Source organism: Pinus tabuliformis, chromosome X (genome assembly GCF_031772625.1).
Source record: "Pinus tabuliformis cultivar Carrire ecotype Pingquan chromosome X, CPIR1, whole genome shotgun sequence".
Lineage (NCBI taxonomy): Eukaryota > Viridiplantae > Streptophyta > Pinopsida > Pinales > Pinaceae > Pinus > Pinus tabuliformis.
Window position 1 is genome coordinate 514,118,619 of NC_142308.1, and position 27,740 is coordinate 514,146,358.

The 27,740-nt window shown below is 37.1% G+C and overlaps 1 protein-coding gene across 1 annotated transcript in view; it reads left to right on the forward strand.

Moving 5' to 3' along the window:
• The window catches only part of LOC149140936 (putative prolyl 4-hydroxylase 4), a 116,514-nt gene that overhangs the window by 35,299 nt on the left and 53,475 nt on the right, over positions 1-27,740 (forward strand). The window contains exon 3 of the mRNA XM_089447857.1: positions 18,280-18,384. Coding sequence (XP_089303983.1) covers positions 18,280-18,384 — 105 coding nt within the window. The remainder of the gene's footprint in view (positions 1-18,279; positions 18,385-27,740) is intronic.

Below are 27,740 nucleotides of genomic sequence, written 5' to 3' on the forward strand. Positions count from 1 at the left end.
ATTTTGATTATGAGGGCTCTTCATCTATTCCTTGCATTGATGCATCCAACCCCTTTCGCTATGTTCCTCCCCGTTTGGAGTCTATTCAAGAAAATGATAAGGGCAAAATTAAAAAGAAGGGTGATATCAAAAGTTATTTCACACCCTCCTCTCCCTCTGATAGTGCACATGGTCCTCAAGCTAATAGAGGTCAAATGTAGCCCACTTTAGATGACCATTGGAAGAAAGAATTGAGAGAAACTACCTGTGATTACATAGCTAGATGTGGTATGATGTTGATATCTTCTTCAATGCTTCTCGTTCACCATATTATGAACCTATGTTTGATGCCATATTTGCTACTAGAAAGGGCTTCAAAGGCCCTACTATGCATGAGTTAAGGGGACCTCTTTTGCAAAAAAAGGTTTTGTCCATTGATGAATATTTGAAAGATTTCAAAAGCTCATGGGAAAAAACAGGATGTACCATCATGTCAGATAGATGGACTGATCGTAGGAACCGTACTATCATAAACTTTATTATCTTTTGTCCACAGGGAACCATGTTTCTAAAATCGGTTGATGCATCTGATAGAGTGAAAGATGCATACTTGTTGTTTCAACTTTTGGATGAGGTTGTGGAAGAGATGGGGGTGGTTAATGTTGTTCAAGTCATCACAGATAATGCCATTAACTATGTTCTTGCTGGTAAAATGTTAGAGGAAAAATACAAAACCATCTTTTGGACCCCATGTGTTGCACATTGCATAGACCTCATGTTTGAGGATATTGGTAAAATAGATTGGATCAAGAACACTGTAGAGCATGCCAAATGCATAACAAAATATATCTACAATCACTCATGGATTTTGAACCTGATGAGGAAACACACAAGGGGCAAGGATATTGTTAGGCCTGCCATCACTAGATTTGCAACTCATTTTTTTACATTGCAATCTATGCTTTCCCAACATAGAAACTTGCAAAGGGTGTTTTCCAGTGATGAATGGAATGAATGTCAATGGGCTAGCAAATAGGATGGAAAAGATGTGAGAAAGAAAGTTAATGAAGAAATATTTTGGAAAAAGGTAGCAGAGATTGTGAAGGTTGTTGAGCCACTGGTTAAGGTGTTGTAGTTGGTGGATGGGGAAAGATTGGCTATGGGCTTCACTTATGAGGTTATGGATCAAGAAAAGGAGCAAATAAAGGCAACATATAAGGATAGAGTGGCTAAGTATGGCCCCATTTGGGAAATCATTGATCAAAGATGGAACAATCAACTCCATCGCCCTATACATGCAGCTGGGTTTTTTCTGAACCCAAGGTATCATGATAAATCTATGGAGGCAGAAGCTTTGATTGGGGAGGTTAGAGATGGATTGATTGAGTGCCTTGAGCGCATGGTCCCTAAGGAGAGTGACTAGCTGGAGATACACCAACAGATCACTTGTTTCAACAGAGCCATAGGTACCTTTGGCAAGAAGCTAGCAAGCATTGCAAGGGAAGGAGATGAGCCAGGTAAACAAACAATTTCAATTTTTGAATTCTTATTTTGTTAAATTGTTTATAATTTGAAAGTAGGATATAATTATTTGAGCTAATTCATTACACAACTATGTTTTTTGCAGCACAATGGTGGGAGGCATTTGGTAGCCATTGTCCTCAATTGCAGAAATTTGCAATCCGTATTTTGAGTCAAACTTGCAGTGATTCTGGGTGTGAGCGCAATTGGTCCGTCTTTGAGAGGATTCACACGAAGAAGAGAAACTGTTTGGAACAAAAACGGTTAAATGATCTAGTCTATGTCCAATACAACCTCTAGCTAAGACACAACCAATTGCTAAACAAAAGACCTGATACATATCCCATTGTGTTGGAAGATATTGATCCAACATCAGATTGGGTAGTGGAGAGTTATCCAACGGAGTTTGATTCTGATGAGGATTTTTGTCTTGATTTGGATTTACAGATGGAGGCATTAGTTGAACATAATGTTCGGTTAAATGCAGATCCACTAGTACTAGGCCTAGCCCCAAGTCCTCTAGTTGCAGGAACTTCCTCTACTCAACCACGACGCAAGTGCATAGCTCGTCTATCTCAGCGTGCAGCTGCACCTGCTAGTGCTACCAAGGAAAATTTTAAGGATGGAAAATTTTCTTGAAGTTTAAAACATTGGCGAATCTCACTAATCCCTAATATGCAAATTATAAATGTTTATTGATATATTTGTAAAATTAATCAAATTTATAATTATTTTATATATAGTCTCTCTATAATCTTGGCGATTTTTAAGGTAAAATAATTTTATATTCTAAAATTTGGGCGAATCGTCTTTTATAAAATTGGAAATTGGCGAATCTTTTTTGTGGAAAAATCATGGAAAATTAGCCCACTGGGCGAACATTAGCCCCTAAAATTTTCCATGAGTGCTACTACTTCTACAGTTGCAGTTGGATATCGTGATGAGAAGGAGGAGCCATGGGTTTCCCCGTCTGACTCTGATTCAGAGTCTGAGCCAGATGATGTTGGCTTCTCTAGCAGTAGCCAGTAGTGACTAGTGACTAGTGATGTTTTGTTGTAGAGGGCATTTAAAACCTCCTTGGTTATGTGTTTCTGTTCTGATCTCTATATATTACATGTATTGGATAGTGCACTGGGTGCCATTTTGATATAATGGATATATTCATGAACCTACTTTGATCATATGTTGTCTTCTCTCTATATTCTAATGCTTTGTGTTTAGAAACATGAACGAAAATCTGTAAAATTATTTTTTTTATAAAAAAATATATATTTAATGTAGTTTTTACAAACACTGAGTCATTGAAATCAACTAGGCCAAGTCGATACCGAGTCGGAGTTGACCCTCGACCGGTTCAGATTCTGAGTCAGTGTTTTAAAACATTGATACAATTCGGACAAGTACCCAACCGTCGAGCTTCCATATAGTGACTACTAATTTTTTTTGTGATATACCATTTTTGTACCAGCGCATCTGTATTGCTAATTATTAGTCCATACACATCGATGGTTGCTAGGGAAACAACAACACATATTAAAAGATTATTTGCGTACCTGTTCTCATGAAGTTGAAACATTGTGTTGATTCAACAGATTTGTATTGAAAGAGGAGCCACCATAGATCATTGACGTCATCATTCAATGTATCAATCTGGGATAATACTATTGGGTGTGCAACTATTATTTTTAAAGAGACTCCATTTCCAACATTGCATCCTTCCAAAGAAAATAAAAAGACTGTCAATTACTTAATTAATCAACCTCTACCCTTGACATAAAGCGTAATATTTTTTTTCAATTCAATGAACATAGATTAAAGGGTAAAAGTTCAATTAAAATAAATTTTAAAAGTGAGTGGTTTATCACTTTTTGTGCGACCTTAAATTAACTTTAGGTAATTACTCTCATATATATATATATATATTTGTTTATTTGCTAGGTAATGTGAGCCTTGAGATGATTGGTAGACCTAACTTATGGCTTGAGTAGCCACGACCTAGGGGCATCTAAATTGTCAAAATCGTTCGAGGATTGCATTGGGCCTGGGCGACACCAACCCTTAGCATGGCTAGATTTTTTCCCACAGAGTTTTGAACTGATGACCTTTTCTCTATGGAGTGCCTTAACAAAACACCCTATCACCGTCTGCTCTATGCCTCGTGGGCTACTTATATATATATATATATATATATATATATATATATATATTGTTTTGTTTGTTTTTTTCTTCTTTTTCTATGTAGTTCACAGACCCTAGAGATTGGTGACCGCTATGCCCACAAAATATTTGTACCAAGCAAATCCACCCGAAGGGATCACTTCTCGTTGGCTTAACCACAGAGCCTGACTTTGAAGGTGCCGAGAGAATTGAACTAGTGACTTCTCAATAGCAAAGATGCTTTAATGACGGGGACTTGACTAGTTGAGCTAACCCTCAAGACCATAGTTTGAAAATCCGATTGGTCTGAACTGAAAACTAGTCAAACCGGCTGGTTCACTGGCAAACCCAGCTAGGCCGGACAAAGAACCGGGTTAGAGGGCCTATTTCTCCTGTTTTTTTCACAAAAACCGGGCCTAACCGACCAATTATTGATGGAATCGATCGGTTTATGGGTAAACCGGTCGGTTTCGTCATAAACCGGCTTGTTTATTGCCACACCAACTGCATACCCACCGGGAGCCTATTTTGTGGCTTCTAAGGTGGTTTGGAGGGAAACTAAGGGTTGTTTCCCTCCAAAAACACCCCCTCCAAGCCAATAAAAGGAGGTCTCCCCTCTCATTTGTCTCACACATCTCATTTGGAGTTTTTGTGAGTTTCATTGGGAGCTTGGAGAGTGTTGAGTTTTTGCTGGAGTAGTCATCTTGGAGGCTTGGAGTTGGACTTGGAGCTATTTTGGAGATAGTTTGGAGTTGTTAGTAGACTTGATATCTTCAAGAGGAGGCTAAGGAATTTAGTTTGCATTTCTGGGTAAGGATTTTCACTTGAAAAAATCCATATTTCATTGTTGTCCATGTTTTTAATTTTCTTATGTGATCTATGCTACATTGTTATCAAATCTCTAGTTCTTTGCTATCAAATTTTGTAGGTTTCCCAAATTTATCTTAGGTTTCCCATTTTTCTTGGCTGCAAATTTTTTTTAATGGCATATTCCTTTTCGAATTTCAAATATTTCTAGCTACCATGCCTCCAAAAGCCAAGGGCAGTGCATGGGCTCATTGTGATGTGATTGATGGAAAAATGATATGCAAATTTTGCAATAAATCTATTGGAGGTGGGGGTATTCTCGGGTTGAAACAACACTTGGCTGGGATAAGAGGCCAAGTAAAGCCATGTGATGCACCAAAGGAAGTGATAGGTCTTGTTAGGGCAGAATACCTTCCCAAGTTTGAGAAGTTTGAGGAGAATAAGGCTAGGGAGAAGGCTATCCAAGAAGAAATTGCAAGGAAGAAGGACATTTTACAAGCCGTGAAAGACAGTGGGTATGATGATTTTGAGATTAAAGATTCCTCTTCTATCCCTTCCACCAATGACCCCTTTAACTATGTTCCTCCTGCTCTTGGGTCTTATCATTAAGGCCAACAATCTAAAGGAACAAAGAGGCCGAACATCTAGAGTTACTTCTCATCCTATGCCACCACTGACTCTGCTAATACCACTCATCCCAGCCAAGTTGTTAACCCACTTTGGATGAAAATTGGAAAAAACAATGCAAAGAATATTCTTTTTAATACATTGCTAGATGGTGGTATGATGCAGATATCCCATTTAATGACGCTCACTCACCTTATTACCAAGCTATGTGGGGCTCTGTAGCTACAGGAAAGGGCTTCAAAGGCCCTACTATGCATGACTTGAGAGGAGCTCTTTTGCAAAAAGAGATTTCTTCCATTGATGAGTGTTTGGTTGAGTATAAAGAGTCATGGCTCAAAACAGGTTGTTCAATCATGTCAGATGTATGGACTGATGGAAAGAACTGCGCTATAATTAATTTCCTTGTTTCTTGCCCTCAAGGAACCATGTTTGTGAGATCAGTTGATGCATCTGATAAGGTGAATGATGCAACCCTTCATTTGAGCTTTTGGATGAGATTATTTAGGGAGTGGGGGAGCAGAATGTTGAGAAGGTCATCATAGATAATGCGTCAAACCATGTTCTTGCTGGAACGATTCTTGAGTCCAATTATAAGACCATATTTTGGATTCCATGTGTTGCACATTGTATAGACCTCATGCTTGAGGACATAGGCAAAGTGGAGTGGGTAAAAAACATTGTAGAGCATGCCAAGTGCATTAAAAAATACATCTACAACCACTCATGGGTATTGAGCTGAATGAGGAAAAACATTGGGGGCAAAGAGCTTGTTAGGTCTGCAATTACGAGATTTGCAACTCACTTCTTCACGTTGCAATGTCTCAATTCTCAACAAAAAAACTTGCAAAAACTGTTTTTTTTATGATGATTGGACTTCATCTCGGTGGGCTCGTAGACAAGATGGAAAAGACACCAAAAAGAAAGTTCTTGATAATTATTTTTGGAAAAGGTTTGCAAAGCTTGTGAAAATTACTGAGCCCCTTGTTAAGGTGCTATGGATTGTGGATGGGGAAAATTGGGCATGGGCTACATTTATGAGGCTATGGAGCAGGCAAAGGAGTAGATACAGGTAACTTACAAGGATAAGTTAGCTAAATATGGGCATATATGGGAGATCATTGATAACAGATGGAACAATCAACTCCATCGTCCTATACATGCAGCTGGGTATTTTTTGAACCCAAAGTATCATTATAAAGCTCAGCTAGGAGATCTGCAGGTTGGGGAGGTCAGAGATGGATTGTATGATTGCTTGGAGCACATGGTCCCTAACCATGCAAACCAATTGGAAATACATAAACAACTTACTCTTTTCAGTATGGCAGCAGGTACCTTTGGAAAAAACTTGGCAAATATGGCAAGAGATGTGGATCAACCAGGTAAGCAATTCCAATTTGTTTTTCTTTTAAAGTTCAATTGTTTACAAATTTACAATTCAAATTGTCTGTAAATACTTGTAAATAAGTAATGAAATGAACTAAGTTACTAATTAATGTCTTTTTCTTTGCAGCACATTGGTGGGAGTCATTTGGCGGCCAATGTCCTCAATTGCAAAAGTTTGCAGTTAGAGTCTTCAACCAAACTTGTACTGCTTGAGGTTGTGAGTGTGATTGGTCTGTTTTTGAGCGTATACACATGAAGAAGAGAAACTGTTTGGAACAAAAACGGTTAAATGATCTTGTCTTCGTGCAATACAACCTTCGACTAAGGTGCAACCAAATGATGAACAAAAGACCTGATCTAGATCCCATTGTGTTGGACGATATTGATCCAACATCAGAATGGGTGGAGGAGACTGAAGATCCAGAGTTTGATGCTGATTTTGATATTGACATGGAGTTAGGGGGGATCAAGCAGATTTGGTAGCGACAACACCATCGGAACCATAATTAGTAGCCACATCAAGCAAAGACAAAAAACCAGTGGAAGGCACTAGTCGTGCAACTCGACCAACTCGTGCTTCCATTAGGTCCACTTCTATTGTTATTGGTGGTAGTGCTACTATTGAGGTTGCAGATGAGGCTGAGGCATCCTCAGACTCTGATCCAAATGATGTTTATGTAGCTCTTGTTGATGATCCTATGTCTAGTAGTGGTGATGAATTTGATCACGATGGAATGATCATGTTGATTATTGATATGTACTAGTAGACTTGTCGTTTTGTAGTAGGCCAATGGCCCCATAACTTGTAGCATTGTCTTTGGACTTTATAGTCCATTTAGAGCCTCATTGCTTGTGTATTTTGTTGATGATATGTATTGCACTTGGTGCCATTTTGATATTCACCTTTACATGGTATATAGATGAACAAACTTTGCATATTTTGTCTCTATTGGTTTGGAATCTTGGTTTTAGATCTTAAAAATAGTTCTTTTCATTAAAAATTAATTATTTCATGTATTTTTTTTAAAAACCAGTTCATTGAGATCTGACCAGTCCCGGTTTGACCAGTTCCGGTTTGAAACCCGGTTTATTAGGTGGACTGGTCTGGTCACCGGTTCCGGTTTTAAAACTATGATATATATATATATATATATATATATATATAAACAGGTAGATTCCAAAATTCAACTAGAAATAAGGTTATAAACATAACTATTAAAAGGATAAAAAGGTAGTTTTTTTTTGTTAAGTACAAAAGGGGTTATAAAGAGTGAAATATTAATTAAAAAATTATAACAATATATTAAGTGGAAATTGAAAAGTAGTTTTATAAGGTGAAAAGGTAAATTTAAAAGAATATTATTTAATTTCTTAAGTTTTCACTCGAGGAAAAAGTAAAAGTATAAAAAGTGTATTCTTTCACATAAAAAAATAGTGGCAAAAGGGAAAAAAATTGAAAGTATTTAAATATCCAAGCTAAGAATGGATTATAATTCAAAAATGAAGGAAGGAAGATTTCCCTATAAAGGTTTTCCAATCACAAGCTGCAAATTATTTACATTAAAGGGGTATTATCCAAGGAAAAATGATTAATATCATTATTAGCATGAGCAACAAGGGAAATTGGCAAATAAATTATCAATTCCAAAACCAAATATAGGTCGAAAGGAAGATATTACAAAATGATATGTTGCACTTGTTGAAGTTTGAATGGGTTCAGGTTATGCATACAACACTTTCCAACTGTAAGATATCCCCTTTGGAATATTTCAAAATTCCACTAAATTTTTTTGGGTCTGTTTGGGTTTATCACAGAGGTATTTCCTCAAACAGTTTGCATGCATATGGCTGTAGGTACATTCTTTTGTGTTTTATTTTAATTAAACATGTACAAAGCCAAATAGATACTAAGAAAAGACTTCAAACAACAATATATAATTTATATTGAACCTAGAAATTATACATACCATTGATAATAATTTGCAACAATGATATGAGGGAGAAATATATGAGTAGATGGCAGCACACTTCGTCAAACACTTAGGCTGTAGGTGCCTAATACACAGCGAAGGTTCGACCTTCAAGTCTGATATATATAATCTTCCCACATAGCAGTCAAACTAAGCCTCTGAGGGTACGAAACTTAGCCACTAAAGAATAATAATCTAGGCTCTCGAAACAGTGGCCCTCAATTCCTTTGGTCTGATATATATATATATATATATATATAACACTCAGAAATGGGTCAACGAGCAATAGTCAAGCTCAGCTCCAAAAGAAGTATCTTAGCCCCCAATCTGATATGCATAACACAAAAAATGTCTCCACACATATAGCAGACCAACTCGGTCCAAGGGTATATCTCGACCCTTAGAAACACAAAACTCGACCCTTTAAAAAAGACAGAACTTGACCCTCAATAAAGTGATAGAACTCAACCCCCTAGTATCAACGCTTTTCCTTCAACAAATGGCCACACAACTAGTGGTAAACTTGGTGTGTTATAGAGAATATTGAATATCAAAAGACAAGTTATAAAATCAATTGATGACACTTTTAAACTTACTCCATTTCTGCCACCGCCTTTGTCATCTTCAACAATGAAGTGCAACGTCGGGACCTAAGTGATTTCACTCCAATACAACAACTAGAATGAGAGTTTCCAAAAACCCTAGACTCACTTCTCAAGAGCTCTTCACAAATCTATTTTCAAGTGATCAAATGCAAGAATGAGAAGTGACTCGTTATTTTTCTTTTTTTATAATTCACTTGACCCTTTTGTCACCCTTTTAACTTTTATTCTTATAAAGTCACTTTAGTGGGTTTTTTCACATAATTTAAAAGTGACTTTTTATTAGTTTAGGACCCATGTCCCATTTTTCTCCACTTAGATTTTATGAATTGTGTTTCCTTAATTAAAATTTCCTGTCCTAGCCTAATGGAACTTAATTAGGCTAGCGGAATCTTCCCTTGATACATATGTATATCTATCTACTTATCAATGTGTGTGAGTACCCGTTCAAAAATGTATTTTCAAAATGCATTGTATTAATATGATAGGGTTAATCCAGTAAACTATTATTCAATATGATTTGATTGATTACACACAGACACACACACGCGTGTGCACACACACACACACACACACACATTTATATCGCTGGAGCGATAGGTAGTGGCCTCCTTGAGGAGAGCTGGTTGGCATGCAGTGAGCTCCCATAATGGTGATCCACTATTTGTGGGAGAGGTCTCCTATATGGAAGAGCCACCATGACAATGGCAGTGGATGCTCATGTGGGAGAGAAGGTTAGACAACCTAGCCACAAATGAGCTATCCCAAACAATTTATTAATGCTTGCAATTAAAAATTATCATAGCCAGGATAATTGTTTATTGTAGAGATATTGGAATTGGCAACAAGAATGTTTTTTTATTATTTCCGTGGAAAATCCGGGCAGATTGATCTAAAGGGATCACATCCCGCCGGCCAAACTAGCAAAGCCCAACCCCGAGGGTGTCAAGGAGAATTGACCCTGTGACCTCCCAATTGATGAGGTACTTCACAATGGGAATTTGACGAATTGATCTAACCCTTGGGGCTTGGAAATAAGAATGCTTTACACAACCAATATGTATTATTTGCTGTTGTCTTGGAATTGTCGATTACAGTTGAATTATATTATACAACCATTTGATATTATTTCTACATTCAACCAAATTCTATACTACAACAGAGAAGTCTTATGTTGAATCTAAATAAGCTGCACCAGTCAAATCTTAGGCATATTTCTGCCTTGCACATGCATTGTCAATTATTATAACCAAAACTGTTGTAACAATTTATCATACTTCCAGTGCCAGTCTTTTGTGACAGGGACTGCAGTTTCAGCTGCATCTTGAACATACTATGCTCTGGGACTATTCTGCAGATATCTAGAAAGGCATCTTTAGAAAAGCTGAGCCCAATTTCTTGATTGCAGGAAATAAAAAGTAGAATATAACACCAGATAGTATGAATTTCAGAAACATTATAGAATCATGACTTATAATCAATTGATTATATGTAATATCCCCAATTTTGTGAGCATGAGAATTTTGCCTAATTTTGGTGATATTAAGTAAATGGGCAAATATTATTTTGGAGAAAGGTTGCAAATATTATTTTATTGGAGATTGGTGGCAAATTATTATTTTATTAAAATGGAGACAAAAGTCGCTTAGTGGAAAATGCCCCCCACTAATAAAATAATAATTTAAAAAAGGAGTCTAGAAGCATGGGGAGAAATGATAAAAGGAGGATGGACTCATTTGCTAATCATATTTTGACTATTACACTTCACATTACATCTTCTCTTGGAGCTGTTTAGCACAAGAAGAGAAGTGATGTTTAGCACAGGAGTTCCAAGTTGAATTCCACTCTAATTTCAGAGAATTTCAAGTGGCTCCTTGGTGAGGAAATTTGGGGAGCCCAATTCAGGATTTCCACAAAGCTTAATTGCAGGTGTTCACCCAGTTCTACGCACTTCCTTGATGTAGAAGCAGTTTGTGGAGCACAATTTATTTAGCTAGAGTGCGTCAGGAGATACGATGACTTGTAGAGAGATTTCCTACCTTGAGACTGGAATTTTGATAGTGTTTTGCAAGGCAGAAGTCTTGGCCATTTGGTGGGCCAAATTTCTCCATTCTAGCAGTGTGCAATGCTCACTAGAGAAAACTTGTGCAGGGGAAGAGAGAAACTAATTTCCGGAGGAGATTGGCTGGAAGAGAAGGTAGATTTTGGAGGGGATTTTGTGTGGAATTTTAGTGGAATTATAGCGGAGGAATTGGGAGTTTTTGGAGCATTATTTCTCAGCAGTGCGTGTAGCCAGCCAGAGGGCCGCTCACACTATTTGGTGGGCTCTCTCGTCACTTGGAATCAACCCAAACCCTTTATGGGTTTTTGTATTGGAGAGGAGTCTGTCGTTGCATTTTCAGCATGATCCGGGCGATATTCAGGCCAACAATCCACTTTCTTTCAGTAGTGCATTTTCCTAGTTAGCTGACAATTTTAACCCACTTTATGGGTTTCCTTGAGAGCTGGTTTGGGGCCAATCCCTTTTTGGGTTTTGTTGGCCTTGTTGAGAAAGTGCACCAACTAATTTATCATAATTTTATGAGCACTTCTGAGGGCAGATTTTCCATGTCCTATCTGACAGCAGAAGTAGGAATTTATTGGGTCAACACAAAAATTGGGGAGGAGCTTCTACAACACGTGGGCTTCATTATTATCACTTGAGTTTTGCCTTGCTTGCTTGTAGCAAGCCCAGGTTCTACTATTCCCATCTATTGTACCAATTCTGCTCATATTAATAAAATGGCTTAGAGCTTGGTTTATATTTTTGGTGTTTAATTCATGTGCTTGCATGTTTTTGAGATTGCAATTTGTAGTTAGTTCATAGCCTCTGTTATTTCCTGTATTTTCCTATTAGGAATATTACATTATATAACAACTGTTCTGTCTTTGTGTATATGTAAGGGCTCAAACTGAGAATTACATTTTAACTAATGGTATTTATTTTCATGTTTCAATACAAACAAAAACCATGGACCACTTGCCACCACCACTAATTAAATTAAGATTAATGAAGGTAATCTATTAATAAATACTTATATAGAGAGTTTGTTTGTTAGTGAAATGGCTGTATACTAGTGTAGGAGAATAAGATTTTAACTCGCTTAGGGAGGTGCTTAACTCTCTCAATGTAATGTGCATTTTATTATGCCATTATCAAGCTCACATATTAAGCTCACGGAGAGACAAACACTGGATGCAACCTTATGCGTATCTCCGAGTTGTAATATACTATGTCAAAAGGTGTTTCAGATCTTTGACATGACTGTTTTTTTTTTGTTTTTGTATCTTAAAAAGAATGGTTGTTTGTATTAATACAAAGAGGTTGCAATAATGCTGAACCGCTGAAAATTACAAAAAAAGTTTCTGCAGGCTGAAAGAAAGCACTGCTATAAACAAAAGGGCAGCTTGTACATTGAGCTTTGACTGATAGCTTATGCTGATTGATTTTAAATAAAACTTACAAGTATACATCCAAAAATATAAGCCTAAAAGCTTTTGAACCGTACAAAACATTGTAAAAGGAGGATTACAACCTAAGTTCTGTATCTATCTGATTCTCATGGATCACCTTCATTCCCTTGCCATCCACTTGTTGCATCACTGTATCTTCATCATAGTTTTAAAAACCGGAACCTGTGACCGGACCAGTCCACCTAATAAACCGGGTTTCAAACCGGAACTGGTCAAATCTCAATGAACCGGTCTTTAAAAACATACATGAAATAATTAGTTTTTAATAAAAAAAACTATTTTTAAGATTTATAACCATCATTCCAAACCAATAGAGACAAAATATGCAATGTTTGCTCATCTATATACCATGTAAAGGTGAATATATCAAAATGGCACCGAGTGCAATACATATCAACATAAAAATACATAATCAATGAGGCTCTAAATGGCCTCTAGAGTCTGAAAACAATGCTCTAAGCTATGGGGCCACTCACCTACTACAAGTCTACATATTAGTGATCAACAACATGATCAATCCTCATCATGATCAAACTCATCACCAGTACCACTATCAGACAAGAGATCTTCAACATGAGTTACATAAATAATATGGCTCAGAGTTTGAGGACTGCTAAAACTCCTCTACAACTTTAGTAGTAGTAGTAGCAAAAATAGACATCAAAGCTACAAATCACCAATCAACATGGTCACACTCATGAAACTCATCAATGATTCAACGCTACTAGAAATGGGATCATGTAATATACTTAGGGAAAATTAACAATAAATATGCAAAGCAAACATAGACAAAAACACCATAAGCAGTGAACACACAACCAGACCATAAAATTGCACCAAAACTTGTGCTGCTGAGCTCTTTTTATTAATAAAGATGGGTGTACAATAAGGTGTTGGAAGGAATGCACCTGGGCTTGCTCAAGGCAAGCTAGCAAAGCCCCAAATGACAAATAAGACACCCTCCACCAAAATGCTGCTATGCTGCTCAAGCTCTGCGCTGAAGATGCCCAGAAATACGCTGCTAGATGAATGAATTTGCTGCTAGGGCCCTCTCTGGTGCTCAGAAAATTTTGGGAAAATAATCCCAACCTCTCCACCAAATACCCAGAATAACCCACGAAAGAATTGGCTAGTGTATGACTTCGGAAATTCGGCCCTATTTCTCCTAGCTCCTCTAGCTGCTCGCTGAATTGGGATGCCTATTTGACCCCTCAAATCTGCCCAGAAAATTTTGCCAAATTATGCCGGAGGTCCTTGTCAAAAACCCAGAAAAATTCAGAAAGGGTTTGGCCTAGTTTTGATGCTCCAAAATTGACCCCAAATGCTTGACACTCCTCCACAAGCAAAAGATGTAGCCTATAGTAGATGCTGCGCTTACTGCTTCGCCAAAATGCTGGAAAAGCCTCCACAACACTTCCCTAGACTCCACCTCAAGTTTTAGCCCCTATCTCCCTTCGCTCCTCAACCTCCCAACGTGTCTCCTCTAGGAACCGCATAACTACAACTTTCCCTGTTGCTCTAACTTGGCCTCCCTGCTATAACTCAGCCCTCCTTGCTGCTACTTTCCTGGCTGCTGTAACTCGGCCTCCTTGCTGCTACTCTCTTGGCTACTGTAACTCGACCTACTGTTGCTGTAACTCGACCCACTGCTGCTGGTACGACTTGGGATGAAGTAGAACTCCCTCCTTGGGTTGGCACTCGAAGTCCACCGAAGCAAGGGTTGAGATCTCCACTCAGAGACACTCATGTGCTAAACAACACTGCAGACTTGGCTTCAGCTCAAGCGTGCTATGTCAAAGACACAATTTTTGAATAGATGAATGAATGCCCAAAATGAGTGCCTCTTGCTCTATTTATAATTTGTGGCTCCTTCTCTCCTTATTGTCCCCACTCTCCCTCTCTTCCTAATTCACAGTCTCTTCTCTTTCCTCTCTCTTCCAAGAGTTTGAGTTCCCTCCTTGGGTCGAATTTCTCTTTCTTGTGGTCCCCACTTTCTACTAGAGCCGCAATATTCTCTCTTCCTCCTAAGTCCCGGTGCCGCAATTGTGTCCTATCCCCAAACTCGTCTCTAATGCTGAAAATCAAAATTGGGGATATTATAGATCATCAACAAGAGATACATAAACATCATCTAGCTCAAAGTTTGCAGACTTGGATTGCTCAACCTTATAACATGATAGAAATTGAAAAGGTATAACATGCCTAACCAATGATTTTGGTTTGAGTGAAGGGTTCATCTCCTCAACCTTATAATGTGGTAGAAAAAGATTAGCATGCCTAACCAGTTGTTTTACTTTGAGTGAAGGGTACGTTCTTGTTAAGGCCATGGTAATGGAGTTCAACAATCAATACCACCAACATCAACAAATTTCAACAATCAATGGCACCAACATCAAGGTTCTTAAAGGGCTTCATGTTCTTGATCAAATGCCAATCTCATACCCTCACGCATGATAGAATCAAATGGAAACATTGCAAACCCCCAAACCATGAAATCCTGAAAACCATTAAGTCTGCTGAATTTTGAGTGAAATCTAAAATTCTAGTTTCTCCATATGAAATCCAATGAGGTCGAAACCACTCTCAAACATCCCGAGCCATTTCATGGTAATGTTAAAAATTTAAGTAAAAGGATGAAAATGAAAAACAAAGGAAATGTCACTTACATTTCCTTTATTTTTCATTTTCATCCTTTTACTTTAAGAATTTAACATTACCATTAATTGCCAACATTGCTAGGGTTGAGATGTGTCAGGCAAATGAGAGGGTAGGCATGCTTTTCTTGGAGGGACTATTTTTGGAGGAAAACAACCCCAAATTTCCCTCAAAACAACTTCAAAACTCACAAAACTGCATTATGTGGGGTCTATAGCTGCCCTGGCAATAAACCAGCCGGTTTATGATGGAACCAGCCAGTTTGACCATAAACCGGCTGGTTCCATCATAAACCGGCCAATTTGGTCCGTTTTTTGTGAAATTTGGGCGAAATGGACCCTTCAAGTGGGTTTTTTGGCCAGTTTGACCCGGTCACCCAATGAACCAGCTAGTCTGACCGGTGTCTGGTTCAAGCCGGCCGGTTTTTAAAACTATGATCTTTATTATGATGGAAATTTGATTCAACTGTTACTTGATCATTTGATCAGCAGAGGGAGGATTTTGGTGAGAAGCAGCCTGATTTTCTGAATTTTCTGCTTCACAATCTTGATTTTCTTTCTTTGTGCTGCTAATGCTTCCATGATAAGAGTAATTTCAGCCCCATTATCTGCTTCCTGTCCAAAATGGATCAAGGGTCTATAGCCAGTGAATCCGCAGGGATGAGTAAAGTGAGAGGATGCTGTGTAATTCATGCTTCTTATTCCTCTACAATGTACACAAAACTCTACACAAACCAAGTTTGGGATATCTCCTGAAAAAGACAGAAAAGAAGGGGAACCAAAGTTGTGAAGGGCAGAACTTTCTCCAAGCAAAATAATGTCCTAAAGCTTGCAGGGAATACACAGAGCCCAATTCACGGCCAAGGGTCCAACCTCGAGCTAAGCAGAATTAAGCCCAGCTAACAAGGAAGAGAGAATTGGGGAAGATGGTGTTCAAAGATGGTCTGAGTTCCCACACAGAGGAATTTAGAACCATCTCTAGCAGTGTTGCAAACATTGTGATGTCATTGTGATTTTCTAATTCTTTGTGACAACGATAATATTGCCTGAAAAGATTGCGATATTTTTCTGTGACAACAATGCTAACTACTGAAAATCCTGCGATATTCTCGCGAGAAGATTGAAAATATCGTTGTCCACGATATTTTTTGTTTTTTGTTTTTTTAAATTTCACCTATATTTTGCGATATTTTCCCAATGTTGCCAATATTTTGCAATATTTTCCTGATGTTGCCAATATTTTCTTTTCTGGACCCTCAGTGGTATTTTCACTGACACAAGCTTTGCAACACTGATCTGTAGCCATAACAATCTGAGTGGATGAATCATTTACAGACCTTCTTTTCAAATGATGCCATAGAGATTGCCTTTTGAACTGAAGCATGAGAAATAAATCTATGGAGGATACATGCCTGTGGTTACCCATGTGGCAGAGTTCATGGTTTGTGTACAAAATTCAAATCATAATTAATATAAATGGGAGGGGGGGAACCCTGAAATACTTGACCCTGATAAACTTGATTCCAAATCATGAAATATATAAGAGGGCGTGGAAGACCGAATTTCCCCTTTTGCCTCATCAGAGTCATAAAAACCCTATGGTAAAAGAGCAACTCACCTACCATGGGAAGTTGCAAGCACACCTTGTTCTAACAAGCTAGCATCTGCCAAGGAGTTGATCTTTCCATTCAGCTTCTGGAGGATGTAAAAACATTTGACCATTTCAAACCTCTGCATTCTTTTAACCATTTAGATCACATTTTGATTTGAGCAACTGTGTTTTTGCTCCAAACCTTTTCTAACTTGTTTTGCTATGATTTTTGAGTCTCCAGTGATCACTACATGGCTGATTCCATTTGTGATAAGAGCCTTAATCCCATATATAGGGTAAGAGCTTCTGCATAATTATTGGTGGCATGTCCTAGTCCCCTGGAGAAGTGGTTCTGTTCATGCCCCTCAGGGTCAATAATTACTCCTCCCGCTCTTGCTGCCCCTGATCTTTGACATCTCCGTTATAAGAATACCACCTCTGCATTTTTGCAAATGCATTGCAAATTTTTCAGATTATTGATATATTAATTAAAATTAATATAGTTTCAGTCTGAAATTATACTAAAATGTAAGCTTGAGTTGAAATATCATTGTCTGTTTACCATAGTACCTTGTTATGCCAGCTTGTGAGAACTTCCCCATGACTTGTTTATCATTGATCATGAAATGCGCAGGATCCCTATACATGTTTATGCATTTATGGCTGAATATTAGATGCTTTCTGACTTAACACGTGATGTGCACATATATTTATAAGCTAACCAGGGGTTAAATTCAGAACTTAAAAATGTATCAGGGAAGAGAAACAGAAGACACATCTTTGAAGATGCATGCATCAATATATCTGTATTTGTATTATCAGTTCGATTTATAAGCCTTTTTATAACAATGTCAAAGAATGTTCATGCGTATGACCATTACATTAATTTTTGGATAGTTATCTATGTGAGGCAAACATATCCTGTATTCTAACTCTATATAACACAGTCTCAGAATCACCAAGTAGATGCTACTGGGATTGGGGAAGATGGTCTTGATAGCTTTGGAGGTCATTCCTACTGTTAGTTCTAAATCCATTCCAGTATATGCTGCTCTAATATATTGTCAGTTCTGTGTATATGCTTATACACCGTCTCTTAATCTTCTTTCTCAAAGGTATTCGAAAGAGTATGATTGTTTTAATGTTTAAAGAAAAGGTAAAAGCTAGAGCTTTTCATGTTATACATCTAATGTGTGTGTGTGTATTATAATTCTAATATCTATGCAACTGCCATATGTTACCTTGATTTGTATATCAATTTGATCTGGCAATTGTATTTTATGGATTGATGTACAGTTTGAGTAACATTTGCAGTAACTTGTATACTGTAATGGCAGGAAAATAAATGTGCTTGTTTCATGTTCTCATTACCTTAAAGGGCTTTGGGCGAACTGGAGAAGTCATGTTCCATTGTTAAAGTTGAGTTGATATTGCAATTGTTATCATTGTTCACATGTGGTTTGGGTGTTGTACAGGCCAAAAAAGAACTTGAGAGATCTACTGTGGTAGACATTGCTTCTGGTGAGAGTTTATTGAGTGAAGTTCGTACGAGCTCTGGTATGTTTATACCTAAAGGAAAGGTCAGTTTCTCCTATCTGTCTTCTTAATATTACATCTGTGTTCCTTTAAGGAAAAGCAAAGCAAATGTACGCAACAGTTTTTATACTTTCTTTAATGAATTTCTTCTCAAAACATCTAACTTTTTTGCCAAGATGATTGTGTCAAATCAATCATATTTTATTTTTTATGTTAATTTTCATGGGATAATGTTTCTCTTTCTTGATTAGGAGTGGGTGTGCTGATTATAATATAATTCTTTATCGCATTTACTAATATCTACATTCTGTTTTCTGTGATATTGACTAATATACATTTTTGTAAGTTCATTTGGATTGGATATTCAATTTGGTTTCTATGATTTGTCAAATTACTACCTATCTTTCATATGACCATAATGGTGACTCAATAAAATTACTTCCGTATTTCTTTTGGAGAAAATATGATTTATTTTATACAGAAATTCATACATTTACCTGATAGAGAAACAGCTACCTGATGCAAACAAATGATGCAATAAGGTCTTGAGTATATGCAGTGAAAGATACATTATTGTCGTCTTGTATCAGTGAAAGGCACTTGTCTTTGACTTGTTTGTCTTCTGTATTTCCTTTTGCAGAAAATATGACTTATCTTATACCGTAACTCATAGGTTTACATAAGATCATATATGTAAAAGAGAAATAGTTACCTTAATGCAAAGTGTTGCAGTAGGGTCTGAGTATAAGCACTGACATATTTTTGGCATCTTGTATCACCAAAAAACCCTTGGCTTTTACTTCGGCATTTACCTATTCTAATGCCAACCTTTAAAATTTAACATCACTTACAAGCTAAGTAACCGGATTCGTTATAAACCCTTCACGTGTCCGAATCTTGCTAATCGGACATGATTCGCTGGGGATTCGAATCCCAGAAGGGGACACGACGTGTCCTAATGGGATTCGTACGAATCCCGTTAGGACACATCGTGTCCCGATTCTGGGATTCAAATCCCCTAAAATGAAACCCGCGCACTTAAAAAAGGCGTTGTTCCTTATGTTTTTCACCATATTTCTCTTTCAGTTTTGCATACTTTGAGCTGTGGGCAAGGAGCTAAGGGTTTGGAGTAAGGAGCTAAGGTTGTGGAGCGTTCGGCAAGGAGATTCAAGCACCAGGTAAGTGCATTTCAGCGCTATTTTTTTGCATTTCTATTACAGCAGTTTGTATATGATTTTTTTTTACAAATTTGTGCATGTTTTGTTTATTTTTTTTACAGTATTCATGGCTCAATCAAAGGTAGCAGTCAGGGAGCAAAGGAAGGGGAAGAATGTCTCCATTGGAGATGCCCCTCCTCCCCCAATATCATCATAGTCTGCTACAAGTAATGTTGAGGGAAGAGGAGGACCTAAAGACAACATTGAGAAATATCCCTTGTGGAAATATGTCACAAGAGAGGATGGGACAAGCACCAAGAGGAAGGGAGGAGGCAATGTGCAATGGAGATGCAACTTTTGTTACATTTCTTTCAAAAGCACATAATACCGTGTGAAAGGCCATTTGTTGGCTTTACCAGATTGTGGAATTGGAGCTTGTAAAGTTGTTCCTTTACAAAAGAGGAAAGAAATGGAAAAGGAGTCCACTATTGGTATGGAAAATGTGGCTGCAAAATCAAGAAAAGCCAAGAATGAAGACCCCCTTCCATTTTTGAGGAAAGGCACCACCAAATTTCCATTTGAGAGTTCTATTGGGGGACAAGCAGCGAAAAGAAGAGCAATTACACTTGGTCCAATGGACAAGATTTTTCAAAAAGAGGAACTGGAAGAGCTTGATCTCACCATTGCCTTCTTTTTCTATCAAAACTTCATATCATTTAATGTTGCACACTCACCTCTATTTATTGAGATGTGTCGAGCTCTAACTCACAGATCTCCATCATGTTATGTGCCTCCTAGTTCAGAGAAGCTTAGAACCACATTGTTGACAAAGGCAAAAAAAGAGGTGCAAAAAATGCTTGAGCCTATTGTAGCATCATGGCCAACATCTGGGGTTAGCATTGTTTCTGATGGATGGACAGATCCAACACGACACCCAATCATCAACTTCATGGTGTCTTCCTTGAATGGTCCAGTTTTCTTGAAAGCAGTGGATACACTTGGAGAATACAAGGATGCACAATTTATTGGTGCGTTATTTATTAAAGTTATTGAAGATGTAGGTGTTGATTCTTGTGTGCAAATCATTACAGATAATGCACCTGTTTGTAAGGTTGTTGGCATGATTGTGGAAGCTAAATATCCACAAGTGTTTTGGACACCTTGCATTGTCCATTCATTGAATTTAGCACTGAAATCCATTGCTTCTGATGTGCTCTGGATTGGTAACATTATTGAGGATGTACGATATATCCGTAACTTTGTGCAAAATCATACAAATGCCCTCACTATCTACAAGGAGTACACCAATCTATCATTGTTGAAGATTGCTGATACACGGTTTGCCTCTTCATTCATGATGTTGAAGAGGTTGAGGGAGGTCAAGACCGCCTTTGGGTCCATGGTTATTTCTGAGTTTTGGTCTTTTTGGAGAAAGACAGATCAAGTAGCCTCTAAAAGAGTGAAGGACACAATGCTAGATGATGCTTGGTGGGAGAGGGTAGATTTAATTATTCAGATCATGGACCTTATCATTTCTTTGCTTCGATTTGCAAATATAGACAAACCCATCCTAGGAGAGGTTTATGAGGGATGGGATTCCATGATTGAGTCTGTGAGGAGCATTATTCTACAAAGTGAGTGCCCCGAATATGAGACATCACCAGAGGCCTTCTGTGGTACTATACAGGATATTCTTGTCAGCAGATGGGACAAGAATTGTACACCTTTACATTGTTTGGCTCACTCATTGAACCCAAAATACTACAGCCATGAGTGGCTGAATGGTGGACCTTCTCGCAGATTCCCTCCTCACATGGATGGTGAAATCTCATAGGGGAGGAAAGATGCATTCAGGAAGGTTTTTTAGGATAGAGCATTGCTTGATGTGGTGGAGGATGCCTTTGCAGAGTTTTCCACTGGCACTGGTCGATTTGCAGGATATGATGTGATTAGAGACAAGGGGGCTAAGAAGCCCTATTCTTGGTGGGCAAATCATGGGGCAACAAGTCCTCCTCTTCAGCAGTTAGCCATGAGGCTCCTCTCTCAGGTGACTTCATCCTCTTGTTGCGAGAGGAATTGGAGCACATATGGGAATTTGTATAGTGTGAAGAAGAGCAGGCTTGAGCAGTGCAAGGCAGAGACAATGGTGTATGTGCACAGCAACCTTCGTCTTATTTACAGGCAGAGAGAAGAGTGGTTGAGGGGAAAGACAAAGATGTGGGATGTCTTTCTTAATGATATGGGTCTGGACAACAATGTTGAGTTGGCATTGGCCAACATGGATCTCAATGATCCAGTGCTAGAGCCTGTTAGATTTGATGACGGTGATATTTTAGAGGGGTCATCCTTCACACCAGCAGATGCAGAGGAGACTATGGATACAGGGGAGGAGGAGGATGCAGAGGAGAGCAGTGGTGACCATGATGATGAGGACATGTTGATGCCTCGAAAATCGCTGCAACAACATTGGGGGATAACTACCCGGTCCGGACTTTAAAAGCAGCTCCTTTTCCGTTTGGTGTGGTGGCTCCGACTGTTCATCTAGGTCCAGTTACCTTCTCCCTATTGCTATTGGTTTATAATGTACCTTTAACTACCAATAGACAGGGACATCAGATCACTTCTTCTTGCTGATCAAGCAAGAGAATGACCCTTAAGCTGATTTGGGTTCAGCCAAGCCACAACTAAAATTTTGCCTCTTTGAGGAGAGGACTTAAAAGAATGTAGAATTTACTCTAAATGCAAGCTTATTCTATGATGCAAGCAAAATAAATTAATCTAAATCCTATCTTAATTAGGCAGATATAGATCTAACCCAACTAAGAGCAAGATAATTAAAATATTGGGATTTAAATATGTCTTGTTTATAATGAATATCAAGTTAATGAAGTAGTTCAATTAACTGATATTATAGTTACCAAAACACATTCTATTGAGACCTTAAAACTGAAATAATAAATCAACAACATTCAGGAAGTAGTTCTCAAAATGATATTGATTATCAAATCAATAATTCCAATAATTGAATAATGATATGTAGAAATAGTTCACACACATTATTATTCAATAAATCAGTTTCATAAGACAGATTTCAGAGTAAGTAGTTACTCCAAAATGAGAAATTAATCCATAAAAACAGAGGTACATAATAACAAGATTGAGACAAATTACCCATATTGACAATAGTGCACAAACATGAATAAAATGACACATTCCTGTTACCATAAAATGAAACTGATATTTGAAACAGTAGTATTAGAAATACCAATTTATTGCATCCATTTCTCTGTTCTTGGTCTCCAACAGCCCTTTACATTGCTTGAACTTCTGCCTTCAAAACTAGAGCCACAATAGTGCAAGCTTTGTTCCTCATGCATAATTCAATATACAAAGGGAAAATCCTCAATAATCCCCAGATCTGAGATTTTTCACTCCTCCCTCCTACAACTCTGAATTCCAATTACAATAGTGCTTTTAGAAGTCTAGTATTGCAGAGGAGAGCAGCCCCTATTCCATTTTGCAATCTGTTATTTATACTATTTGTGAAGGAATTCTTGAGAGGAAAGTTTGGTGAAGAGAAATCTGTCAAATCCAATTCTATTTGCTCAAAATTCCTGATCTTCAATTGCTGGAGCCTTCTCATTGATTGAGATCTTTTTCTCCATATTCTTCCCACTGTTTTCCTGCAAAAGAAATCAAAATAAATTAAAATGCAATCAAAATATCATTTCTGGCAATTAAATCAAACCCAATCAAATTCTATTTAAATAAATAATTAAAAACAAAATATAAGCTCTGTATTGATGCTTGGAATGGTTTGATTGGTAAATGATATTATTGACCAATGGATCTGCACTTAGAAGAGGTTTTGGACAAATGAAATTGAAAACAATAACTCAGAAAATTGATTTTGTTTTCAAAATTCGGAGCCTGATCTTCTGCCTGATTTTTGGCCCAATAAATGATCAAATCTGTTGGTGAAACCTCCTTCAAAATGTTCTCCTTGATTTTCTCTTTCCAATGAGCCGTCCTGGGCCTCATTTGGCCAAGTAGAACTCAATTTATGAGCTTCCAAAGTTGATGGGTCAAATCTGATGTAAATCTGGAAATTCTGTTGCTGGGCTAAAAATGAGAATTTAAATTAAAAAATTAAATCCTAAATTAGTCCCTAATTAATTCTAATTTAATTGCTAATTATAAACTAAACTATTTATTAATTTAACTAACTAATGATTTATAAACAAATCCATTCTTAATTAAAAACTAATCAATATTAATCTAATTAAAAAAAACTAATTAATATTAATCTAACTGATATTTAAATTAATTAAATATTACATATAATTAATTAATTTAATTAATATAATATATTACATATTATAATATATTACATATATATTAATTTAATTAATATAATATAATATATATTACATGTTAATATATAAAAACTAATTTCTAATATATATTAACCTAAACTACTTTACTCATTAACTCCCTTTTACACTTCACTCATTAACTCCACTCATACGTATGAGTGAGTTGACAAAACAGATGGAGTATTAAGTTAATGCCTCATTGAGTTATGAAGCCATCGGCTAATCGCATCGGGGGATGCCTAATGTGCTTATCGGGGTTTTTTGAAACTTTGGTGCGAATAACCTCCGACCCGATACTTAAAACATGTTTTTATGTTAATGTCCCGTGCCTCATGCTTTATCGGCATTTCGCATCGGGGTTATGGTGTTGTATCGGGAGTTGTTAGATTTGCCATATAAGAAACTCCCGATGCGATATTTTTATTATTATATTTTTTATTTTTATTTTTATATTTTTCATTTTTGTTTGTTTTAAATTTTAATTTAATTATATTAATTATATTTAATATATAAATTAATATAATAAATTTAAAATTTAATTTTAAACATAAAATTTTTTATTTTTGTTTTATTTTTATGAATATAAGTTTCTAAACTACAGCCACTTAGAAAATAAAAAAAAATAAAAAAATAAACTACAGCCACTTGAATGTTTGGATTTTTTAAGATTAGGATTCGATTTGAAAATTGGAGTGAATTTCTTAACAATCCTGATAATTAATGTTTGGCTGCATAATGAAAAATGTTAGTAAAACTCTCTACAAGTTAATATTTAAACTAAATGCATTATTGAACTAATTTATTTACAAAATGCGATATTGTACATTTATGCATTTTTAACCCAGGCTAGATAAATGATGAGACTTTCAAAGGAGTGCCATTTTCAAACCAGTTGACCAAATGAGGTGAAACAAGCGTCAATGTTAAGCTTATAAAAAATCGATTCTAACAAAGCAATCAAAACAAGAATCCAAAGAAAACTAAAAATTAACGAAAGCGTAGGGCAATCAAAAAATAAAAATCAAAAAGGTGCCTAGCCCAAATTTTTATAGAAAGGGTCTCCATTATTCGAAGCGGACGCATCAATAATGGGGGTGTTGTGTTTTTACCACAACAGGACATTGATGCTGATTCTGATGATGACTCTGAGGATTGATGACTCATGAGTCATGGGCTACCTATTGCCTTGAGGCTTGTATACCTGTAGTTGTTTTATATTTTCTATTTCTATTTGCCATTGGCATTGCACCAGCACTACCTATGTAACACATTTTGATTTGATGACTTAATGAGAAAACTACAGCTGTGCCTATCAGTGTCTTTATCTTACTATCTTGTAGTTGTAAGTTGCCTTTCATTTATGAATCATGATTTATGATTTATTTGAATTTTGTATGTACTATGCATGCTATAGATGAAGATTAAATCATCTATAGATGAGGATTGTATTTAGAGATGTAATCTTTCTTGAATCATCCAAAACTGACAATGTTGTTGAGCGGCAACTTGATCGCTTGGATAGATTCGCAAATGCAAAATCATTTCAAGAATTTGATAATCAGATTCCACATCTTGAAGGGGGTATTCCTATACTAGATCAACATGTGGAATCTTCTTGTGAAGAACTCTCTCCCCTGCATGAAACTCCAATAACGGATGATGCTTTAAGTGATGTGATTGATAGAATTGGGAGACTCAATCTTGATTCAATCCCAACTCAATCAACGGAGCAGCCTAGACCATCTGAGAAAGGTCCTCCAAAGTGGCTGATAAAGACACTTGAAAGTGTTCATCCTGATGAGGTTGGAAAGACAGGAACTAGAAATTAAAATCGACAAAATGGAGGTGATGTAGATGACTCTGATTCACCTGTTGATATGGATGTTTCTTATGATTTTGAATTGAATTTGTCTACAGATTTTGAACCAACTTCCTTCAAAGAAGTTGCTTCTCATGATGAATGGAAAGAAGTGATGCAAAAGGAGTATGATGCCCTGATAAAGAATGGCACTTGGAAGCTAGTTGATCCTCCATAAGGAACCAAACCAATTGGCTGCAAGTGGGTCTACAAGAACAAATATAAAGCTGATGGCTCACTTGACAAGCACAAAGCCAGGCTTGTGGCAAAAGGTTTTGCACAGAAGGAAGGGGTCGATTATGAGGAGAATTTTGCTCCCACAGCAAAATGGGCTACCATTCGGACACTCTTTGCCCTAGCAGCTTAGAACGGTTGGAAAGTTCATCAAATGGATGTAAAAACTGCTTTCTTGAATGGAGATCTAAAAGAGAATGTTTTTATGCCCCAGCTTGAGAGATTTGCTATGAAAGGACATGAACATAAAGTATGCAAACTTGTGAAATCCTTGTATGGCCTCAAACAAGCACCGCAAGCCTAGTATGAAAAACTAACTGAGCATCTTCTGAAGCTCAATTTCAAACATTATGATCTTGATGATGCAACTTTATTTGTCAAGAAAGTTGGAAAAACAGTTGTATATCTTGTGGTATATGTAGATGATCTTTTGATGACAGGGAACAATGAAAGCTACATTGCATCCATAAAGAAGGAATTGAGGAAAGGTTTTGAAATGACTGATTTGGGCTATGTTCATTACTATCTTGGTATTGAAGTAACTCAACATCCAAAGTCCATATTCCTTTCTCAAAAGAAGTACGTTGGAGATCTGCTGAATAGGTTTGGCATGACAGAATGCAATCCTCTTACTACTCCAATGGAACAAAACTTAAAGCTCACATCCATTGAAGGAAAAGAATTTGAGGATGCAACAAAGTATAGACAGCTTGCAGGAAGTCCCAACTACCTAATTACTACCAGACTAGACATTTCGTTTGCTGTTGGAATCCTCTCCAGGTTTATGCAAAAACCTTGTGAGGGACTTTGGTCTGCTGCAAAAAGAGTTCTAAGGTACTTGAAGGGAACTCAAGACTTTGGAATCAAGTTATACACAGGTGGACGACTTCAGCTTGATTGGATACTCTGATTCAAACTTTGATGGAGACAAAGAAACTGGTGTATCTACTTCAGGTTATGCTATGAGTTTTGGATTAGGAGCTGTCTCCTGGAGATCACGCAAACAATCAGTTCCAGTAGATTCCACAACAGAAGCAGAATATGTGGCAGCAGCTGAGGCAACAAAAGAAATTGTGTGGCTTAGGAAAATTCTTGAAGATTTGCAGGTAAAACAAGAACAATCGACTCCACTCATGATTGAAAATACCTCGGCAATAAAGTTGGCCAAGAACCCAAAGTTCCATGATCGAATGAAACACATCAATACTAAATATCATCTGATTCGACATCATATTGAGGCCAAAACAATCCATCTCCGCCATTGTTCCACTAATGAGCAAATTGCAGACATCTTCACCAAAGCGCTTGGAAGCGAAAAGCTTGAACAATTCAGAACAATGCTTGGACTCACTAACATCCCTTCAGATTAAGGGGGGGAATGTTGACACCTAATCCTCAGGATTGGGTGAATAAGTGTAACTGATGTAAATAAATAATAAGAAATATGAATAGTCACCGGGAGATTAAGTGAACAGTCTCTCCCTCATGTATATAATAAAGATCAACCTGAATGAATAAATGTGAATTGATTTCGAGGAGTTACTGCCTGGTCTGACACTATGTTTGAAACCAATGAATTTGTATCATTAACTAGAATTTGTGTAAGAAATATCTAATTTTTAATTAATATATATATATATATATTTTAAATAAAATAATATATAACAAATCCTACGTGTCCTGTTCCGGGGAGTCAACGTGTCCGAATTCGACACTTGAATCCCTGTATCCTACGAATCCCAAATCCTCGGGTCAGGTGACTTAGCTTACAAGTG